This window comes from Gambusia affinis, unplaced genomic scaffold (genome assembly GCF_019740435.1).
Source record: "Gambusia affinis unplaced genomic scaffold, SWU_Gaff_1.0 Scaffold2, whole genome shotgun sequence".
In the NCBI taxonomy this organism is placed as follows: Eukaryota; Metazoa; Chordata; class Actinopteri; order Cyprinodontiformes; family Poeciliidae; genus Gambusia; species Gambusia affinis.
The window spans coordinates 32,659-54,493 of record NW_025316835.1 but is presented as its reverse complement, the minus strand read 5'-3'; the positions used below and the strand labels follow the sequence as shown (position 1 = coordinate 54,493).

At 38.3% G+C, this 21,835-nt stretch overlaps 1 protein-coding gene and 1 pseudogene across 1 annotated transcript; one reads left to right on the top strand and one right to left on the bottom strand.

Annotated features, from left to right (window-relative positions):
• The first annotated feature begins 1,513 nt into the window (after window positions 1–1,513).
• Window positions 1,514–6,856, top strand: LOC122827637 (annotated as a pseudogene).
• LOC122827638 (aryl hydrocarbon receptor nuclear translocator-like protein 2) lies at window positions 2,499–20,196 on the bottom strand. The gene is made up of 12 exons (XM_044110538.1): window positions 19,954–20,196; window positions 10,271–10,394; window positions 10,128–10,181; window positions 9,986–10,027; window positions 9,722–9,879; window positions 9,467–9,546; window positions 9,138–9,230; window positions 7,805–7,922; window positions 7,578–7,727; window positions 7,235–7,472; window positions 6,850–6,956; window positions 2,499–2,573 (listed from the first exon to the last, which is right to left on the bottom strand). The coding sequence occupies exons 1-12, from the start codon at window positions 20,030–20,032 to the stop codon at window positions 2,530–2,532; spliced, it is 1,287 nt and encodes a 428-aa protein (XP_043966473.1). The 5' UTR covers window positions 20,033–20,196; the 3' UTR covers window positions 2,499–2,529.
• Between the last annotated feature and the right edge of the window lie 1,639 nt (window positions 20,197–21,835).

The window sequence follows — 21,835 nt, the reverse complement described above, 5'->3', positions numbered from 1 at the left end:
TATATTTGCAGCATGAATGGTTAGACGTCCCTTCTGTTTGTCGTTTAGTGCCCATCATTTTAAGATGTGTTTGTGTAACATTCACAGCTTCATGTCAACTCTAATGGACTCTGTCATCTCATTATCATCAGAGAATGTTTATGATGAAACATTTTAAATATAAACACATTTTCATCATAAACATTTCATAACTATTAAAAAACGGCATACACAGAGGGGCTGTCCTGGATTTTGAAGGCTCTGTCTTTGGTTTCAAGCTCACCCATTCTGCTTCACAGCAGTTCTCTCCTCAGCATGTCAGGCTTATGCATATTTCATTTGCTCGTCTTCAGGGCAGCTATCAAATGAATCAAGCTGGATGGATAGAGGTGGAGCTGGGGAGCTGATGAGGAGGATGATGTGTGAAAGCGAGGGGCTGGGTTTGGGGACAACCACTAACACCTGCCCCCTCCTCTCCATGAATGAATGGGTTATGAGATGAGAGGGGATCTGGACGATTTATTCTCTTCAGCTGCAGAGAAGAACGGGGCCACAATGTTTTGGGACTAAAACCTGGATTTCACACCTCTAGTTTGCTCCCCCTTTGTTCAAAACCACTCCTCAATGGATCTTTTAAGGACGCACACATTTCTGATTCTGTTGCTCTTAGGACATTGAGGTACACTTTTCTCTTCTGCACGGATCCAAAAGTTGGAAAAGTCCTCATCACTTTGGGACCTCTAGCACCACAGGTGTCAATCCCAACTGGTACACAGTGAAGGAGGATGACAAGCGGCATCTAGTGGATATTTTTTTTCTCTTTTCTTCATAAGAACTACTGAGTAGCTAAGATTTTGTTTTGGAATAAAAGAAAAACAAAAACCGAAAAGATGCCTTTTGATTTTGCAAGTTTGAAAATCAGGTGCTAAAACCTGGGAAGGAGGAGGCCAAGAATACTGTGGGGATTCTTTAGGAAAGCTGCAGAGGTGAGAGGGTTAATTTGTATGGAAATGTGCAGAAATTAAGCCATAAGGCTGCAAAAATGGTGCTGATGAGGATCAACCTCAGGGGTGAACACGTAGAATCGTCTGCCATGAGAAATCCTGGCGATAAAGAAATATCTGATCCTATTCCTTGCAGAGGGAGGCCAGTGATGTAATCACAGGTTTTATTTTTAGGCAGTAATGCATATTTTACATCTAATAAATTCTTAACAGAAGAATTTGTCAGGTGGAGAAGCTTAGACATGTATTCAGACGACTGTCTTTAGAAAATAAAGTGGAGGATTATTTAGACAAGACAACAAAAATAGAATTACAGAAAATAAAATAAAGGCAACATCATTATGAAAACAGAAGACATTTATGTGATATAGAACAAAGTGATGACAGACATGTTTAGTGTGGGTTTTGGCTTAGCATTTATTCAAGACATAATTCTAATAATAACGTCATAATAAGATAATGAAAATAAAATAGTGATGTAAAACCTAACAGAAATACTACCAACACTTATATTTACAATAATAATAATAATAATAATCATACTAATAATTGTGGCAATATTTATTTATTTGTTCTCAATTTATGATGATTATTATCATTATTAAAATTATTTTGTAATTTTTGCAATACTTCTCCTAATTTCTGTCTGAAATATCAGATCCTGGATCTGGAGGGAATGATTTACTTTCAGCAACAAGAGGCACAGTGGAGGCAAAAACATAGCAATAGATAGAATACTGTAGAATAATGTAAAAAAAAAATCTGTGCAACAGCAGCAAAGTAACAGGCAATAACAGCAAATAGACTCACACAAAGATAGAGTATACAATATATAAAACAGAATTAAAAATATAATACCATACATTAAGGTCAAAATTTCAACATAAATACAGTGTAGTTATGAAAAAATACTGTGAAAGATACATTTCACAATCTAAAGTAATGTGAAATGGAGATAATTAAATAAAAATATATATATAAAATGCACATGTCTCTTTGAGCATTGAAAAGACAATATTTACAATTAGTGCCAATAAAAAAAGCTCTGCACCAAGAAAGTGGCAGATGTGAAAGAAATATTACAATCCATCAAAGCTTGTTCTTCCCTCTCTTAAATTTGTGCAGAAGAAAAACTGCAAATTTCAGCAGCCCTCTGCACTGTGGAGATGCCTCTGGTAATAGGAGATCTATTGCTGGCTGGTGTGAACAGAGACATGTTGATTCAGGAGGCAGAATGGATGTGAAGAATGAGAAACCTTAAAGAAACCTGATGACAGCAGATCACTGATCCTTATCCTTGTTTGCTACTGATTTTTACTAACACACTATATAAATCTATATAAATAACAGTGTGACATGAAAATGCAGCAAAGTGAACAGATTGCCATTCCCTTTTACTCTTTAGGAAAATGGACGGTAGTAATGTTGAGGATGAGGAAAACATTGAACTGACAGAAGATGGACAGCCGGTGACATCAGCACCACTTCCTGCCCCCCTGCTGGACTGCAGCTGCGGGTCTGCCCAAGCGCTACATCATTGCCATCCTCAGTGGCCTGGGCTTCTGCATCTCCTTTGGCATCCGATGCAACCTGGGCGTGGCCATTGTAGAGATGGTGAACAACAACACAGTCTATATCAACGGGACGCGAGTGATTCAGGTAGATTGAAATCCAACAAGCTAACTGAATACTGTTTTGTTTTTACTCTTTGGCATTAAAGGTTTTAAGATATACATGTCTCAGTGAATTGCATGTTGTAAAAGATGATTTACTTTTATTCTTTAAAAAAAAAAAAGTAACTTATGAGCAATGTAGCCAATGTGTATGCATAACCTTGAATGGCCTTGACATAATTTTTTGTGGAGAAACTAAATTTTATGTTTTTATTAGCTGTAAGGCCTAATCATCAAGATTAACAGAAATAATGATAACAATAATTTTTCAATATATTTTGTAAATTTTTAGTAGTTTCAAGTCAGACATTCACTTCCCACGAAACATATTTTCAAGTAAAAAGGAAATGTAATAATTCGTTTTAGAAAACTTATTATTGAGTGTTCTTCTGTGCCTTGCATGGAGTCATCTTAAATTCATATACAATTAATTATAAAAAGAAGGGTTTTTAAATCTTATTTTGCCTTATGAAATATTGCTTTTGTTTCAGACACAGTCATGACACACAGAAACGTCAATGTTCACTTTTTCTTCATACATTCAGAAAGGAATTTAGATTAGTTACCAGTATGTGATAATCAAGGGAAGCACTCTGTATTTTATTCCCCAGAATATGAACATTTTTGTCTCATTTGTTTTATTAACTCCATTTCAGAAAGCTCAGTTTAACTGGGACCCAGAGACTGTGGGGCTGATCCACGGGTCCTTCTTTTGGGGCTACATCGCCACTCAGATCCCAGGCGGATTCATCTCCAACAAGCTGTCTGCCAACAGGTCGGGTGCTGTCAGTGTCGCTTTGTGTTACCGGTATTAGTGCTGGAAACTCAGCTTTAGCAGTAAAGATGCCCTTTTCATAAGGATGAACTGGGTGTCACCCTGATTACCATCAAATACCATCAAATTTACTCAGTAAATAAGTAAGAGAACTAGAATTAGGGGAAGCTCTTCTTCTGCTCCTGCGATTTAAAGGGTTAAAACTGTTTGGCACAGTGAACATTACTGATGGAGCTGATAGCAATCCTGTAATAAAAGCTTCACAGGAAAAAAAGGACATGCCACTGACAGAGTTAATAATGAAAGATCCTCCTTCTGATTTCCTTCTGAAACAGCAGCAGCTGGAATATTACAAGTGTCACTTACATGCTGCTTTGCAAAAAAACGGATGACGGGGATTTTGGGTAAGAGGGAGCATGGCAGCACTGTGGTGGTGAAGCAGAAGCTTGTGGGTTGAATGGGTTGTCTTTTTATCTCATTCAGTGAATGACAGAGGTGTCAGATGTGTCAGGCTATAAGGTTGACTGAGACACTTTGACAGACAGATTCGGAGATGTGGTGCTTTATTAGTCTACTGACAGACACACACACGCACACGCCCACGCACACACACACACACGCATACACACACACACGCACACACACACGCCTACACACACACACACACACACCTACACACACACACACACACACCTACACACACACGCACACACACCTACACACACACGCACAGTGTTTGTCAAGCTTTCACCAGCTGCCTAAAGATTTGGTCAAGATCACAAATATAAATGCAGCTCAACAAATTAGAAAATTATTGAAACAATCATTTATTCCAGTTCTAAAATTACAAATAGTATATCAGTCTATATATCCATCCATCCATCCATCCATTTTCTATACACCCTTCTTCCCTAATGGGGTCGGGAGGGTTGCTGGTGTCTATCTCCAGCTGCGTCCTGGGCGAGAGGCGGGGTTCACCCTGGACAGGTCGCCAGTCTGTCGCAGGGCAACACAGAGACATACAAGACAAACAACACACTCACACACACACACTCACACACACACTCACACCTAGGGAGAATTTAGAGAAACCAATTAACCTGACAGTCATGTTTTTGGACTGTGGGAGGAAGCCGGAGAACCCGGAGAGAATCCACGCATGCACAGGGAGAACATGCAAACTCCATGCAGAAAGATCCCCGGCCGGGAATCGAACCCAGGACCTTCTTGCTGCAAGGCAACAGCTCTACCAACTGCGCCACTTTGCAGCCCCATCAGTCTATATATCTATATCTATAGATATAGATATAAATATATCTATAGATATAGATATCTATATCTATATCTATATAGATAGATAGATATAGATATATATCTATAGATATATATAGGTATAGATAGATAGATATATCTATAGATCTAGAGATATCTATAGATCTATATATCTATAGATATATACATAGACTGTGTAGCCAACACAGACATAAAGGTAGTAATGAATCTAATATAAAACTAGATATTAATCTAAACATGTACAAAAAAAATCTTATTTACAAACTGATTAAGAGTGGCCTTAAATGCATTAAAGGAAACAATTTCTTTCAGCTTTAAGTCTTTTTGCAGTTGATTCCAGACTGAGGGAGCAGCAAACTGGAAAGCAATTTTTTTTGGAAAGATCATTGCACACCGAACAATTAATAAAATCAAATCACCTGAGCGCAGAAAATAAACACCTGAAAATATTTTAACAAAAAGGGACAAGAGATACAGTCCCAATGCAATAAAACAGAGGCACTAAATCTGTGATGAAATGATAAATCTTTATAAACAAGATTTAATTTTGAAATAAGAACCCAGCTTCAGCTTCATCTTTTTTACAAGCTGTTGAAGGTTGAGAACAAAACCCAGGAATAATCAATTATAAAACCTAAATATTTAAAAAAGGCCCAGTGAAGGTTCATTTCCCATGAAGCATTTTCATTGAAACACATAAGCTATTCTGATGGAGTCTGGCTGTACTGATTCATTGACGGCCCTTGTTTTCTTCACAGGGTTTTTGGGGCTGCCATTTTTCTAACATCAGTGCTGAACATGTTCATCCCGTCAGCTGCCAGGGTGCACTATGGCTGCGTCATGTTTGTACGCATCTTGCAGGGGTTAGTGGAGGTAAGGAAGGAAAATTGTCAGCTAATAGAAAATTTTAAAATTAATTTAGGTTCCTAGAGAAAGAGAGAGATGAATGATAAGGCAGGTCACCCTTTACCAAGCACTGATTAAGCATGAACCAGGAAAAATACTTCTAGATTTGTGTTGGGGTGACACGTCGTCATTCCTTATACGCCTTAGCAATGGGTGTTTTTATTTTCTTGTTTCAGGTACTCTAATGTATGCTATGCTTTTGCAGACCAAATCAATAGCCGCACAGCTGTTTCTATGGTCCCTCTGAGGTTTACAGAACCACAGAAGTAGAATTTCAAGATAACATTTGTGTATTTAAATAGTATTTTATCAGTCAAATCAAATCAGTTCTTAGTTTGGGCCAACTTACATCAACATGAACAGATGGACAAGCAAAAACTACCTTCAGTAGTTTTATCTATATTTTCTGCCATAACCGGACCATAGAGGTCATTTATGATGTGGCTCGAAGTGAAAATTAGTTGGACACACTGGCTCTAGGATGTTGGAGTGGAATCATCTGATTGCCAAACATTGGATTCATTAAGAGCAATGTGACAGAAAAAGTTGCCTACCATAAAAGTTGGAAACATGAGATAGAAAAACCAAGGAATTCCAAAGTAGGAGAGCTAGATGTTTTACACCAGCCTCAACTTTTATATCCAGCCTTTGTCTTTGTCTATTGAAAGAATGATCATCTACTAATAGTTGTGCTTTCCCCCCAAAAAATCTGTCTAAGACTTAAAAACCTGCCTCTTGTGCATCCCCAAGTTAGTCCTTGGTCTTTGTCATTCTGCACCCTGCTCCCTTTAGGGGGTCACCTACCCAGCGTGTCACGGGATGTGGTCCAAGTGGGCTCCGCCTCTCGAACGTAGTCGACTGGCGACCACATCATTCTGCGGTGAGTCACGTCGCTCCTTTCTTTAATCTAACAAACAGCAGCTCTGAGCTTTTTTTACCATTCCAAACATCTTTGATGGAACCTCCTCACAAGTCACAAGGAGTACGACAAGTAAATGGACATGTGCAGATGCCAAACTTCCAAGGGATTGTGGGAGATTTTTTCTTCTTCTTTTTTTTAATACATATTAGACAAAACATACTGTGTGCAAAATTACCAGTTGAAGCAATGAGAAATTTGCAGCTTGATATGCATCGCAGCAATGTTGAAGCTGGTGTATTTTATGCAGCAGGGACTTTAGAAAGGCTTAAAGAAAACTAACCAAGACAGGTAGGTTACCTTTTCGATGTCGATCGGCTAAATGCAGCAAGTCATCTTGATGGAAGTACTCGTAGCACGACGTTCCCAGCAATTCTTGGGGAAGATAACCCAGTATGGTTGTTGCTCTGTTGGAGGAAAAAAGTTCAAAGACAATGAAAAGCTGCAGAGGGAGTGGAATTTATGTGTTAAGACATAAATCCCCACCCTCCTCCACTAATGCTTTAAGTTACACGTTTTTCAACCACTTTATAAACACCATGATGTTAAACAGTGCAGGTCTGTTTCTTTTATATATGAAAATTAAGTAATAAAATGTACTTGTAGCCAGCTATGGTCCGTCTATAGACAAGCTACATCATCCTCTAGGACATCTTACCCTCCTGCAACAGGAAATTAAATTTACCTTTGATCAACAAAGGTGAATTTTCCATCCATGGCGTAGCGTGTAACAAACTCGGTGGGTTTAACTCGGACTTCTCCGTTAACTTGCGGAGCTGAGTGTGAATGGACGCGTCCCACCGCCACCAAACAGCTAAAATAGGAGCTGTCCTGCTTGTCTGCTTCTCCTTCCGCTCCCATCTGACTGGTAGGCCAACTGCGCATATAGCCAGTGCAGTGGACTGTGCAGTATTTCTGTGACTCTTAAAAAAATATAAAAATATGCATTTAATACCATAAACAATATGCACAAAATAAATCCACATTTGGGGGTCATTTGTGGAAACTGCCAAGCAATTTGTGATCACCTTTCTTTTTAGAGGTGTTTGCCTGGGTTTCCTTTTCTTCAATTTTCACAGGTATTTTGTTGTACTTCATGCGACAAAAGAAAGAGCGCCGAGCGCCTGAACACAACCGTGACGCACCGATGGGAAGGTCAGCCTGAACCTGCAGACCAGCTGCAGATACTCAGAGTGTTAAACGCACTGCGGTGAATTAAATCTATTGACCTCTCACACAAAGACAAAAATAAAACGCCTTACTTTTATTAGTCGCTCACGAGGGTGCAATTCAGAAGCAGACAGTTGCTCCTTCACTTTTCCCATGTCCTTGGGGTGTATGTAGTCAAACAAGCTCTGTCCAATCAGCTCCGCCTGAAGTAAAAAACACAGGACACTGCATACTTAAACAAGGCTTCCATGTGGATGAAACAATCAACAAAAATACCTAATTTAAACCGAGCCAACAACTAGTTTCGAAGGGTATTTTTACTGAGGACTTTTGTCCCAGGAGCACACCAGACAGGGTGTAAAGATAGAAATAAGTCAGATTCAGATCTTAAAGACACGTTATTAATGTTGAAGTAATCATAATTCTTGAACTTTTAACATTTTGTCACATTACAATCACAAAGTCTAATATTTTTAATGGGATTTTATGGCAACACAAAAGTAGAGCATAATCGTTAAGTAAGTATAAGGAAGGTCATACAAGTTTGAAAACTGAGACTGGCATCTTTATTTATATACATTTAAAAACCAATAAAAAATAGACAATTTAGTAAACAAAATCTAGCTGTGTGCCATTTAAATTCAGTCAAATTTAGGCTGATCTGTGAAGGAATCAAAATACACAACCACAAAGACCCAGGGACACAGAAACTCTCTGAACATGTGGAAGAACCAAATGAAACTTTACAATCTCAATACAAAATACTACATGTGGTAGAAAACCATCATAGAAAATCCTGGAATATAAACAGTGTAAGATGGAAGAGGCAGCAAAAATATTAGGGTTGCCTTCTTCTGCAGGGAATGAGAGGCTGGTCGGAGTTAAAGACCTGAAATATGGAGCAAAACATGTCACACATTTGAAAGTGTAACAGAAGCTGTGGCTTTTGGACTTGTTGCTGTAACTACAAACCACCTGTTACCTGTTACCTGATTGTTATTTTCCTCATCACAATTATGCACCACTATTGTGTTGGTACCACATAAAACCCATTCACGTTTGTGGTTGTAACAGGATAAAACAGGGAAAAGTTCAGTGGGTATGAAAACACAAGATACAGCAAGTTAGCAGAAATATGACAGATTAAGATCTTAATATGGCCAAACTCCAAACAGAAATGTCCATTTATAATAGCAGTACAAACATAACTATCAAGCACATATATATTGAATGAATGTTTTAGTTTTAACTAGCAGGTCTACAGCAAGGAAAATGCTCTCTTTTAAAGTCACCAGCACCTCGTAGATTCCCATCTATCCACTATGCAGACTTCATAACAAAAACCCATCTAGTGTGTCTGGTGTTTTTACATAAAGCCACAAAAACAGCAGATTATACGACAAATGTAAAAGTGTTACCCGACTATAATTTAATATCTTTGTGACGGACTCTGAGACAAAAACTATTTTCCCGCGATCACAGCCCACTACAAACAGGAACCCATCTGCAGCCTGCACAACAGAGACAAGGAAAGAGCGACAGTCAGGATCTGCTCAAGACAAAAGCACAAAGCCATCAGGCTTTTGTAAAATGCTGTACATTGTAAATGTAACTAATGTGGTTCAAAAATAAAGGAAAACTAATCTAGTCTACTTGATTGCTTTGTAATTAATGGAAAATTCTAATATCCTTAAAACTTTGATCATAAGGTAACACATGCAAACGTGTTTTACTATCTCATGTTGACCTTGAGGACAAGATGTTTAAGCTCTTCATCGGGAAGAAATGACGGTTTGGAGCTCGCTTCAGAAAAGGAGCTCGCTGAACCTGAAATTACAGACAGTTTCACAATGTAAAAGGCTTAAAATTTTAGCAAAAAACAAAAGAAGTTAACAGGACATACATTGTCTCTGTCAGTTAAGTCTAAGTTCGAAGTATTTTGAACTGAGAAAAGTAGGGCTTACCATCTTTGATTACTACAGGTTATGGATGTAATTTGTACCTTTGAGGGATTTGAGGTGCTGCACTGCCATTCTGAGCACCGTGAGTTTGTCCAGTTTACGGGACATGGGGTTACATGTGGGGATCATGGCTGAAAGTTTGTCAATAAGATTGTTCATTTTGTCTCGTCTCCTCTTCTCAATTTGGCTGTGTGGTTCCCTGCAAAAGACATTTAAATAAACATGTCACTGACCTCTGAAAAGTAGCACGCTCTGAATATAACAGACATTTGTTTAACCTAAGGTTTATTATAAGGTTTTTCTACCTGAAGCATTTAATTTTGACATGCTGGTCCTCTCCGTCTGACCTGTGGAGAGAAAATCACCAAATTCACAAGGATAGATTAAATTTATTCTGACAAAATTTGCACAAAAATATTTGCTTCCCTTTAAAAATGAGCAAAGCACCTGTTTTGGTCATCTTCCATATCTGCATCACTAATCATAGCCAATTTTGAATCCCTGAGAGGAAATAAACACATAATTTAACAGGGTTTGTTGGGGTTTTTTTGGTGTATTTTAATCAGATCAAATGTATGAGGGATACTAACTGGTTGTCTGTGCTTCCCTTCCGCTTCCTTGGCATGTCCATACTCAAGGACATACCAGATGTTATGGATGGGGTCATCAAGCTGGGCAGAGAGTTGCTATGTTCTTCCTCAACCAGCACATCATCTGGAACACAGACATCAAATGCTCTGAAACAAATTCTAGATGTTAAGATCATCATTAAGACATGGGCAGTTTATGGTTATTGAGGCACAGCAAAGTTTGATAAAATTCCCCCAACAGTTCATGTTCCTTTTATTCAAATAGCAAAGAACACAGCTGAGTTTTCTCAGGCTGTGAGGACCATAAACTAACTCCCTCCGTAGTTACCGAAACAGAAAATGACAAAATCAGGCTGTTCAAAAGTGATTCAAAAGTGAACCATCACTGATATTGGCATTTCATGAAGTTTTACACCAGGAACATTTTTCCTAAATCTACATTGCTGTAAAAATATATTCTATTTTCATTATAATTGAACATTTTGGATAAAAAAAGTTCTTTCAGACAAATATAACCATACTAATTACAATGAGCTGTTTGTAGGACAATAAGCTTCCCAAACCAATCTAGCCCTTTATGAAAATGTACATTTCCATAAACCTAACAACTTGTGCCAACCTTGGCAGCAACAACTGCCATCAAATGATTGCAATAACGAACCATTTATCTTTTACATTGCTGCAGAGGAATTTTGGCCTAATTTTTTTTGCAGAATTGTTTTAACTCAGCGACATTGGAAAGTTTTTATTCCTCGTTTCCACAGTCTGCCACGTGCCAGGGTGGTTTGGAACGCTATTTTATGGTCTGGGGTGTTCAGGATCTGGCGTTCCTACAAATGCACCAACATGATGCACTAAGTCTCAGGTTTGTCACAAAAAGTGAAGGTTTTTTTTGTTCCCAATAAATGGACTGTGTTGTCTGAGGCCAGTAGCTGCATCGCAATCGCACGCATACTATTATCTGAAGGCATACAGCTAAAAGAAGCCCCGGAATGGTGCGGTATGGTTTGTTCAAAAGCGACCGTGTGTAATGAAGCATTTAAATCCCAAACTGCTGACAGTGGCTCTCAAAAATAAGCTCAATTCTTCATATTTCCACATCTGGTCTGGTATGCCATGAGCTGTAAGGCTTCTGAAAAATATGTGGGAGAAAAACTCAGGAGAATGACTGGAAACAGACTGGTTTTTATTGATTAGACCTATTTTTAACCATGAGCTACAAACACTGTGACCCAAATAGCCTTTAACAGATCAGCAGTGACCCGACTTCTAATCCGCCTCACTCTGCCAAGTTCTGCCAGATTAAAAGTTTGAAAAGAAGCTAAATGAAGATCAGACTGTACAAAGATTCTTCCAATAAATCTTACAACCTTTCTCTCCAGCTCAACTGTTTACTTCTAAGCTCATTCAATAAATGTTTGACTTGAGTATTGGCTGCACCTTTACGACCCACAGCATGACGATCTGCTGCTTGATGAAAGTCTAATTTCATTATCTAATTTAAAGCAACAGAACCTACATTTAAATCTTCAAAGTGTTAAGATACTCTCATACATTAATATTTCAAAAACAAGAGTGCAAATACATGAAAAAAGGAGATTGCAAATTATTGTGACTCAAAGATCTTAACTGAATTTAAATAACTGAAGAAAAGAAGTCCTTGAATGCAGGACTAAAATGGCATTCTGAAGTCTTTTCTCGCCATAGAAATAGAGTTTTGTCCATCCCTCTTTTCAGCATCTATTATTCAGCTTAAGGCCCCAAAACTCTGAAATATTTTATTTTGATTGCCTCAAATAGACTGATTGTGCCAAAGGTGGCGTGCCCAACCTTGAAGGACGATCCCAAGGTTTGAAAGGCTCCATGAAACAAAGCCTTAGAACCCTATTCAGTTATGGACACACCCTTTTATTCATTTTGAGCAAACAGACATGGCCAAACCTCTAACTGCACACTCAACCCTTTTCATTCTGATTAATTCATACATACCAGGACAGGTGAATGCATGGCAGCTCCTCAGTGAGCATTCTTGGGTTATGCTAACGCTAATGTGTTTGTGTCAGTCTGTGATTTTATTCATCTGTGCAAAGCAAACCAACATTTCGCTTCCTCCTGTCTTTCTCTCATGCTTGCTTTCAACAATATCTGTGACTTTTAGCATGATGGGATCTGTGTTAATGTGAGCCTCTTCCGCAGAAAGACTATCCAACAGGATATATATATATATTATTGGCATGTTAAACATGTAGTCATGAAACTTGGAATATATTTGTTATAGATTACTTGATTTATATATCTATATCTACGATACATTGTGCAGCCATCCTGGATGGGTGAATGTCATTTCACCACTTTGCATGTCTTGTACTTCTACAGTATTTTTTGTTCAGTTTTTACATGACATTTTATAAATTTTGTTTTTTAAGAGCCATATTTGTACCTCTGGAGGTTTGACTGCAGTTATGGACATCCTTAGCCATAATGTTTATTGCTGAACAAAAAAAAAACAAGATCCTGATGACTTGGTAAGTACTTTTAGTCACTTTTATTATTATTGCTATGAATACAAAATATCATAATAAGTTATAAAGTTTACATCATCTGTCTCTAAAATACAAAAGAAATTATTCTTCTTCAGAGATAAAAATGGATTTGATAGTTTTATGACAGTCCATGAACATAACTCATAAAAATTCCACTTACCTAAATCCTCCCACCCCCATTCCCTCCAAAAAAAAAAAAAAAAAACCTCCACTTGTTTATACACAGTGGTATGACATAGCATTGTGTGGGTATGAAAGATTGGTCAAACTGACCCAAAGTCAACAATTTGATCTTTGGATATCATGAGAGCAGTTTTTATTTTTTTTTGATCTTTTAGCAATGGGTAAACAATGGCTTTTTTCAAGTATTTTTTTGGTTTACTGTTTTATTGCTTTACAGTAAAAAGCTTCTATTTCAGAGATGCAACAACCAGGCCTTTTCTAGCTGAGACTGATTTCTGTTTTTCTTTGAGGTCTGTCCTGCTGGTCCTGATGGACAACAAACGAGTGTAAATGTAAAACAGGAATATTGAGGAAAATGTGTTGCTGGTTCCTTTAGTAGTAACTTACTTCTGTTGAAACGTGTCACTAACCTTTACCTGGTTTTTAGTCAACTAAAAAAAGTGCATCATGGAAATGCTTGATGACATTTTGGAAATTTTTTGGTTTTGATGCTGCAAAAGCAGAGATGTCAAACTCCAATGGTAAAATGTCTATGTTTTGCTGCTTTGGGTGTTTCACTCCAGCTCAGCTGCCTCAAATGTCAGAATTACCTAATCAACATTTCATCAGGTAAGCAGAAGCCTGGCAATGAACCATTTATTTCAGATGTTTTGTATCAAAGGCTCTGGCCTTTGAGGCCTGACGCTGGAAGTCCTCAAAGTTAAAGAAAAAGTTCAGGATTTTTGAGGTGGTATTCTGGTAAATGGTAATAAGCAGTCAATATCCTAACTAATTGTTTTGACAAGCACTACATTATCACTTTGGTGTAAATATTGCTTGCTTAGACTGTATCACAAATAGATTGACCTTTGAATTTATAGGTTGTAAAGCTTTCTATAATCTCAGTGGCATTTCAGCACAGAGCAACACAACTGATTGATGTATCCATCTTATGTTTTCATTTTCTTTCTTTCATTTGGTTACTTAGTTTGATCACTTAAGGTAAATGTCTCCATTGTTTTTTTTTAAATGTATTTTTAATTTCTGTAAAGCGCTTTGTGTTACAGAACTTTGACTAAATTAAAAGCACTACACTTGCTAACATTGCACAACTTACTGGTCACAAAAGTTACAATGACTTCATCCTAAGTGCTTATTGCAAGGAAATTATACAATTTTGCTATTCTTCTCTTCATCTCGTAACTTGTGAATAGCTGATATAAGCTGGTAATTAGTCTAACTGATGAAGTTGCCCTGGTATCTGTAGCTTTCTAACTACAGTTAGCACGTAATTTAGTTGTAAGACCATCACTGTGTCATGTGAAACACTTTACACAGCCAAATTTATCTCTCTTGTAAGCATTGGAAAATTACACTATATTATATTAGGCTTTGTATCAGTGACGTGCGGTCAGGGGAGGTAAGTGAGGCAGAGTCTCATCTGTATCATGGAAAAACTAACTGCACTGTCTGCCATTCTATGAGAGCATGCTCCTCCTGTCTGTAAATACAATGGCTTAAAACATTTAATGTATGAACTGATTTTCCATAACTTAGCTTATGTATATAATGTACAGTGTTTTTTGTCACCAATTGTGGGTGTAACGTGTTTCATGTGCGAAGAAGCGATCAGAAACGGCGGAGAAGAGATTTGAGGTGAGGCAGGCAGTTCTCTTACATCATGGCAGGGGGCGCTCATGTTTCCAGGCATTGTGACTCCACAACTGCAGAGTAAGAGACAGTATAGCCATGGAGCTAGCCATACAGTAAAGTCAAGTGCAGCGATATATTTAAAGTTTTTTTTCCTCTTACCACAGCAATCACTTATTAACAATCGCAAAACAAATATTAAGCCTAAAGCAATACTACTGTATCAGACTGAATGTTCTGCTCTTTGTCTGGGAAATATTTGAGTGTTTTTATTTTTATTTTTTTTGTTTTTTGGGGGGCGGGGGGGCATTGTTGTCAGTTGCTATGGAAACGAGTCTGCGCATTGCTGAGCTGATACAGAGAACGAGTAAGAAGTGGTTTTGAGTTGTACTTTAATGGTTTTTTCATTTGCTGGGGAGCACAGCACGACATTAATAATATCTACGTGTCCAAGTTTGATTGAGTTAACGGAATTATTCTACCGCTACAGCGCGGCTATGTATGTAGAAGAATAGTCTTTTTGCCCTCCAGCGTTGTCCGCATGCGCGAAATTTTCTTATGTAAACAATAACATGCAGAGGGTCTATATTTATAAATCTGATTTTGATTAAGTCAGTTCCTCACTAGCTACGACCCTCAAAGCACGTCACTGCTTTTTATATTAGAGTTCTATTCAGCCAGTTGATCGGCAGTGTGCAGCACCAGCAGGGAGCCATCCATCTCATTCGCCAGCGTCCACTTAAAAGAACTTTATATTGTAGAAATGATGTGATGAGAAATTGTAGCAGTTTTAAAACCACAACTTCTTAAAACTGCGATACACCTTGATATCAATAACCAGCCCAAGCCTGTTACACAGTAATAAATAAAAAGGAAATTTAAAACCCTAAATTTGAAATTGCCTTGCAACGGTTTGTCTGGACGGTCACATATATTTTAGGTAATATATACTTATATTACCTAAGATGAACATGTTACTTTTTATATTTTTTTAAGCATAATCAAAAAATGTGTTCCTTTATTTTCAGTCACGTGTGTTTGTATTTTTTCTTACTCAGTCTGAACTGACCCTAAGGCTGGTTCCAACAGTCCAGTACATCTAGTCCTGAAACTAGAACTGATTTATGTGACACTAAAGGAGGACTGGCTTCTACAGGCAGAGTCTCACTGTGGCAACCTTAAAGCTTAAAACAAATAACCGATTCGGCTCCTCCGTTGTACATATAAAACGCGTAACTACACTGTGTATTAATTAAAACTGATTATATTTGCAAACAAAGTGCTAAATAAATCTACTGTAACGTAATGTAACACGGTGTTCTCAAGAATACTACCTTAAATAAACACATAGAGAGCGATAAACACAGGCCCCGCTGCTGCTAAGCTAGCTATAGTTGTGATTTACATGTACGGTAATCCTTATTAGGAGCGTAATAATTATATTTAATAGACAATAGTTTTTAATATTTGACTTGTTTAGGTTGCGAAACGGTGGTGGTTTGACAAACAAGGTTGTACAGCTGTTACATAAATGGCGTAGCGTTAGAGGGCGAGCTTGCTCTACTGATCTACTGACCTAGTTTCAGAATAGCGCAAACTCCTCAGTTTTTTTTTTTTTTTTCTTTCGAAAAATTTTTATTGTTACTTCAAACAATTTAAATATACCGACATTTTTACTGTTATACAGAAATTTTTCCTTTCTGCTTAAGAAAGATTAAAACACCATTTCCATTTCAAACCAAAAAGGAGCTTAAACAGGATAAAAACACAAAGGCTCTAGGTGTTAAAAGTTGTACAGACCGGGTTCTTTACAAAGTTCAGAGCCATCCTGTTCTTCCAAACAGAGCGCTGGGGCCCAGAGGGGAAACCTGCCCTGAAGCTCCTTCCCTCCTGCCTCACCCGGAGGGCCAGGCCGCCGCTGCTTGGACCTCTGTTCGTGGTGCGCCGGCTCCTACGTCCACAGAGGCGCAGGCGATTCTTCTTGGTGGCTGTGTCCTTGGCGCGCCACCTGCAGCCCTCGATGTTGCTCTTTTTGCTGCTGCCATCCGGATCACAGCCACCGGGGGCATCTGCCTGCGCCTGCTCACCAGCAAGTTTCTGGAGGTCCAGATGGCGTCTTTGATGGTGGCAAGGGTGAGCCACATCTCCTCAAAGTCTTTTTTGTTCTTTTTCTGGTGGCTCACCCCGTACAGCACTAATTGTACGTTTAGGACCTCCCTTGCTGGCAAGTGTGGGAATTGCAAGGAGCCGGCCTTCGCCCACAGGTCCACAGCAGCGCTGCACTCCCACAGCAGGTGCCTCACCGACTCCGGCGCACCACGGGGGCAGATGGACGACGCAGACATGCCGCGGGAGTGCATTACGGCTCTGACCGGCAGGATCCCATGAGCCACCATCCAGGATAGGTCCTGGAGTCTGTTCGAAAGGACGGGATGGCTCGCGTTGCGCCAAACAGTGATGTCATCTCCATACCGGAGGCCGCGCACTGTGGTTACTGATTCCCGGTCCTGCACAACAGAGATAATAAAACGAGACTTGGTTAAAATCCTGCTCTCCTCTCCTTCAAGTTTAAAATGTTTTAAAAATTTCTGTATAAAAATATATGCCGGAGGAAGGTTAAAAGCTACTGGAGTTCTAAAATCGCTTTTAATCAATTTCAACCTTCTAAGATAGGAACCAAACCAAAATTTGCTCATATCATTTGTTTTTTTATTTTTTGAAATGTCTAAAGCCTGTTGTACGTGGATGCTAGTATAATGGCTACCTAAAACCAAGTAAAGGTCTGGGACTCCCTTCCCACCCTTCTCCTTTGGTTTGTACATAATTTCTCTTTTTAAACGCTCCCATTTGGAGTCCCAGATAAAATAAAAGATGGCACGCTGCAGTTCTAAAAACGCTCTCCTGGGAGGAATAAAAACAGAACTAGTAAGTAAAAACACTGGTAAAATTACTGCCTTTACTATTAAAATCTTACCTTCCATCGTCAATTTTCTCAACCCCCAGAACCCCAGTCTTTGTTTTACTCTTCTTTCTATCTCTGTCCAGTTCGTTTTCCCTTCTCCATTTTTATCAAATTTCACCCCCAGTATCTTCAGATCTTCTTCCATGATTTGCAACTTCAATCCTATCTTATCACTTTCCTTCCATGGTCCATAAAATTGTGCCTTCGTTTTTTCCTTGTTCAATTTTGCTCCTGAAGCTTGTCCAAACCACTCTGTTAATTGAAAAACCCTATTTATTGATAAAAGGTCTGTACATAAAATGTTAAAATCATCCATATATAAAAGACATTTAGCTACCTGCCCTCCACTCCCCGGTATAGTTACACCTAAAATCTGTGGGTCCCTTCTCAAGATCTGCGCCAGCGGCTCGATGCAGGCCACATAGAGAAGGGCGGATAACGGGCAACCCTGACGGACACCGCAGTTCACTTTCACCGCTTTTGTCAGAAACCCGTTAACCAAAAATCTGCTGGAGATGTCTCTATACAGCAGTCCCACCCACTCTACAAACCTCCCAGGAAAACCCATTTTTCGCAGTACCTGGAAAAGGTACTGGTGCGAGACCCGATCGAAAGCTTTCTCGAAATCTAGATTTAAGACTATCAGCCGAATGTTTCTGTCTCTCGCAAAACAGATGGTGTCTCGGATCAGTACGAGGCTGTCCGTGATCCTCCTTCCCGGCACGGCGCAGGCTTGATCCGGGTGGATTAGATCCCCCATCACTCTGCACATCCTGGCTGCTAAAAGTTTGCTAAAAATCTTACAATCTACATTTAAAAGGGTAATAGGTCTCCAGTTCTTAAGGTCCTTCTTATCTTTGTCTTTATATAAAAGGGTAACTATTCCTGTTTTAAAACTATCGGGGAGTGTGTCTAATTTGCTAAAATCCATAAAAACAACGATTAAATCAGGTGCTAAAATGTCCCAAAATGTTAAATAAAATTCCAAAGGGAGTCCATCCGAGCCCGGAGATTTTCCTCTTTTAAAACCTCTGATTGTCTGTAAAAGTTCTAAAAGGGTAAAATCCTGCTCTAAAAAACTACTTTCTTTTATACTTTTTTCTAAAAAATCCAAAGTTTCATTGATGTTATCCTCTTTTACTGTTTTCTCAGTATACAATTCTCCGTAAAAATCTTCTATCACACTTTTCTTATCTTCTATGTCAGAGACAATACTTCCATTTTTTGCTATTAGCTCAGAAATAAAACTCGGATTATTCATAATTTTTTTAAAAAAGTATCTTGTGCATTTTTCTCCTTCTTCTATCTCTCTTTCTCTACTTCTTAGAATCACTCCCTTACTTTTTATTTCTGCTAAAAAATTCATTTCCTTTTTTATTTCCCTTATTTCTTTATTAAAATCCATACCCTGTTGATTTAAAAGGTGATATCTTTGAAGTCTTTTCTGCAGCCCCATCATGCGTCTTTGTTCTTTGTTCTTTTTATCTTTCCCTGCTAGTCGAAAGAAAGTCTGGGTCCTACCCTTCACCATCTCCCACCACTGTGCTCGTGTTTCGTACAGGTCTTGGAGGGTCTGCCACTCGCGGTACCGCTCCCTGTACTGGCCGACCAGAACCTGGTCCTCCAGCAGGGAGCGGTTGAGTTTCCACAGACCTCTCCCGGTCGTCGCACCTGAAGGAAGTGAAAGCGTGCAGGACAGAAGGAGGTGGTCAGAAAAGAAAACCGGTGACACTCTAGCATCCGTTAGGGCGCAATCCCTAATGAAAAAATAATCTATACGAGAGGCCTTAGAGCCATCATCACTGATCCAGGTGTGGCCCTCCTCTCCGGGATGCATAGTTCTAAAACAGTCCGTCAATTTAAAATCCCTAACTATTTTCTGCAATAAAAGCGATGTCTTGTCTATTTTAAAGTCTTGTCCAGTCCTTTTCCTATCTCTTCTAGTTAAAATACAGTTAAAATCCCCTCCTATTATTAATGGTTTCCTCCCTAGCATGTGGGGCTGCAGTTCCTCTAAAAAATCGCACCTGTCATGTTTATCGTTAAAACCATAAATATTTAAGAGGTTAAAATCCTGTCCGTTAAAAGTCAAATTTGCTAAAAGTGCTCTTCCCTCTTTCACCACGGTGCTCCCCTTCACCCAGATACATAAATGGCGTAGCGTTAGAGGGCGAGCTTGCTCTACTGATCTACTGACCTAGTTTCAGAATAGCGCAAACTCCTCAGTTGAGCGGAGCAACAAACTGACAATAAACACCCCTCTGGACCTCACCTTGTCAGCCTAAACCTCGATTCAAGGCACCCCCTACTGCCAGCATATGCAAGTATTACCAACGGTGACAACGGTAGTGTTGTGTTTCATTTACCTGCCGGTTCGCTTCCCGCTCTGTCAGCGTAAGTAAGATGGCCGCTGGCTAGGAAGGAGTGTGTGGATCTGTCCTGCATTTAAGTGAAATCTATTGAATATCTGAAATATAACTCAACATCCAAGCAAATGTTGAAGTTTTGTACTTTGATATTCAACTAATGTTTGGACTTGTAGGACTATTTCTGCCATTTTTTTCAATGTTAAGCACTTTTTACTACATGTGCTTGAACAACCAACAAAGGCCTCGTTAACTACCAGGATTCTCAACAGCTGGCAAGAATTTTTAAATTATTACTGGCAAAATGTCATGTTATTGTCCCTTTAAAGAATATAAACAAACATCCAAAAATAGATTGACTCCCTGGATGACAAAGAGTTTGGAGAAGGCATGTAAAAAGAAAAACAAGTTATATAAGGATTTCATTAAGTGCCCAACTCATGAAAAAGAAGGAAAATATAAAGTATATAAAAATAAGTTGACATCAGTGCTGAGAAAGCAAAAGCAGGATTATTATGATAGGTTGCTGCAAAAATACTGCAATGATATTAAGGGTACATGGAATACAATTAATAGTATTATTAAAAACAATAAAGATAGAGATTTCTCAATAAGTATTAAACACAACAACACAATAGTGGAAAAAAAGGAGGATATTGTTGAAGTCTTTAATAAGTTCTTTGTTAATATCGGTCCTAATTTAGTAAACAAATTGCCAAAGGGTAGAGATGAAAAACATAACTATAAATTTAATAATATTAATACAATGTTCCTGGGAGAAGTGAGTGAAAGTGAGGTAATAGATGTAGTTAAAAAATTTAAAAATAAGAAATCCAAAGATTGTAATGATATCGACATGGCTATTGTGAAAGAGGTAATTTATAGTATTATTAAACCTCTCACCTACATTTGTAATAGATCATTCTTAACTGGAACCTTTCCTGACAAAATGAAGATAGCAAAGGTTTTTCCAGCTCATAAAAGTGGAGACAAGCAAATATTAACAAATTACAGGCCGATATCATTGCTACCACAATTTTCAAAAATTTTGGAAAAATTATTTATGAAAAGACTGGATTCATTTCTCAATAAAAATAATATATTGAACGAGCACCAGTACGGCTTCAGGAACAACTGCTCCACAACCTTAGCTGTGATGGAGTTTGTGGAGCACATTGCAGCAGCAGTTGATCAGAAGCTTAATACCGTAGGTGTGTTTATTGACCTATGCAAGGCTTTTGATACTATTGACCATGTAAGACTATTGGGTAAATGTGAACTGTATGGCTTACGGGGAGTTGCATATCAGTGGTTAAAGAGTTACTTGGGCAATAGATTACAATATGTACAAATTAACAACACTAAGTCACAGACAGACATGGTAAAATGTGGTCTTCCTCAAGGCTCAGTCCTAGGACCTAAATTATTTATACTTTATTTAAATGATATTTTTGCAGTATCCAGTCTGTTAAAGTTTATAATGTTTGCAGACGATACAAATTTCTTTTTTTCAGGAAAAAATATGGATGAAATAATAAAAACAGTAGAAAAAGAGTTAGCTGAGTTGAAAACATGGTTTGATTACAATAAGTTATCGTTAAATGAAGGAAAGACTAAATTCATGGTTTTCTCTGATAATCGGAACTATAATAATGTAAAGTTATGCATAAATGGAGTTGAAATCGAAAGAGTTTATGAGACAACATTTTTAGGGATTATCATAGATAAACTTAGTTGGAAGCCTCACATAGGATATATTAGAAATAAAGTTGCAAAAACTATTGGAATACTGTTTAAAATAAAAGATTTAATAAATGTTAAAGGCTTGTATGTTATATATTCCTCTTTGGTTATGCCTTATTTGTCTTATTGCTCAGAAATC

What these genes read in the sequence shown, in the direction of transcription:
- LOC122827638 (XM_044110538.1), bottom strand. Translation starts at nt 20,032, where the DNA reads ATGCAGGACAGATCCACACACTCCTTCCTAGCCAGCGGCCATCTTACT. An exon ending in AAGGGAAGCACAGACAACCA is followed by an intron (nt 10,182 to 10,270) that starts GTTAGTATCCCT and finishes ATTTCCTCTCAG; the next exon opens with GGATTCAAAATTGGCTATGA. An exon ending in AAACACCTCTAAAAAGAAAG is followed by an intron (nt 7,473 to 7,577) that starts GTGATCACAAAT and finishes TATTTTTTTAAG; the next exon opens with AGTCACAGAAATACTGCACA.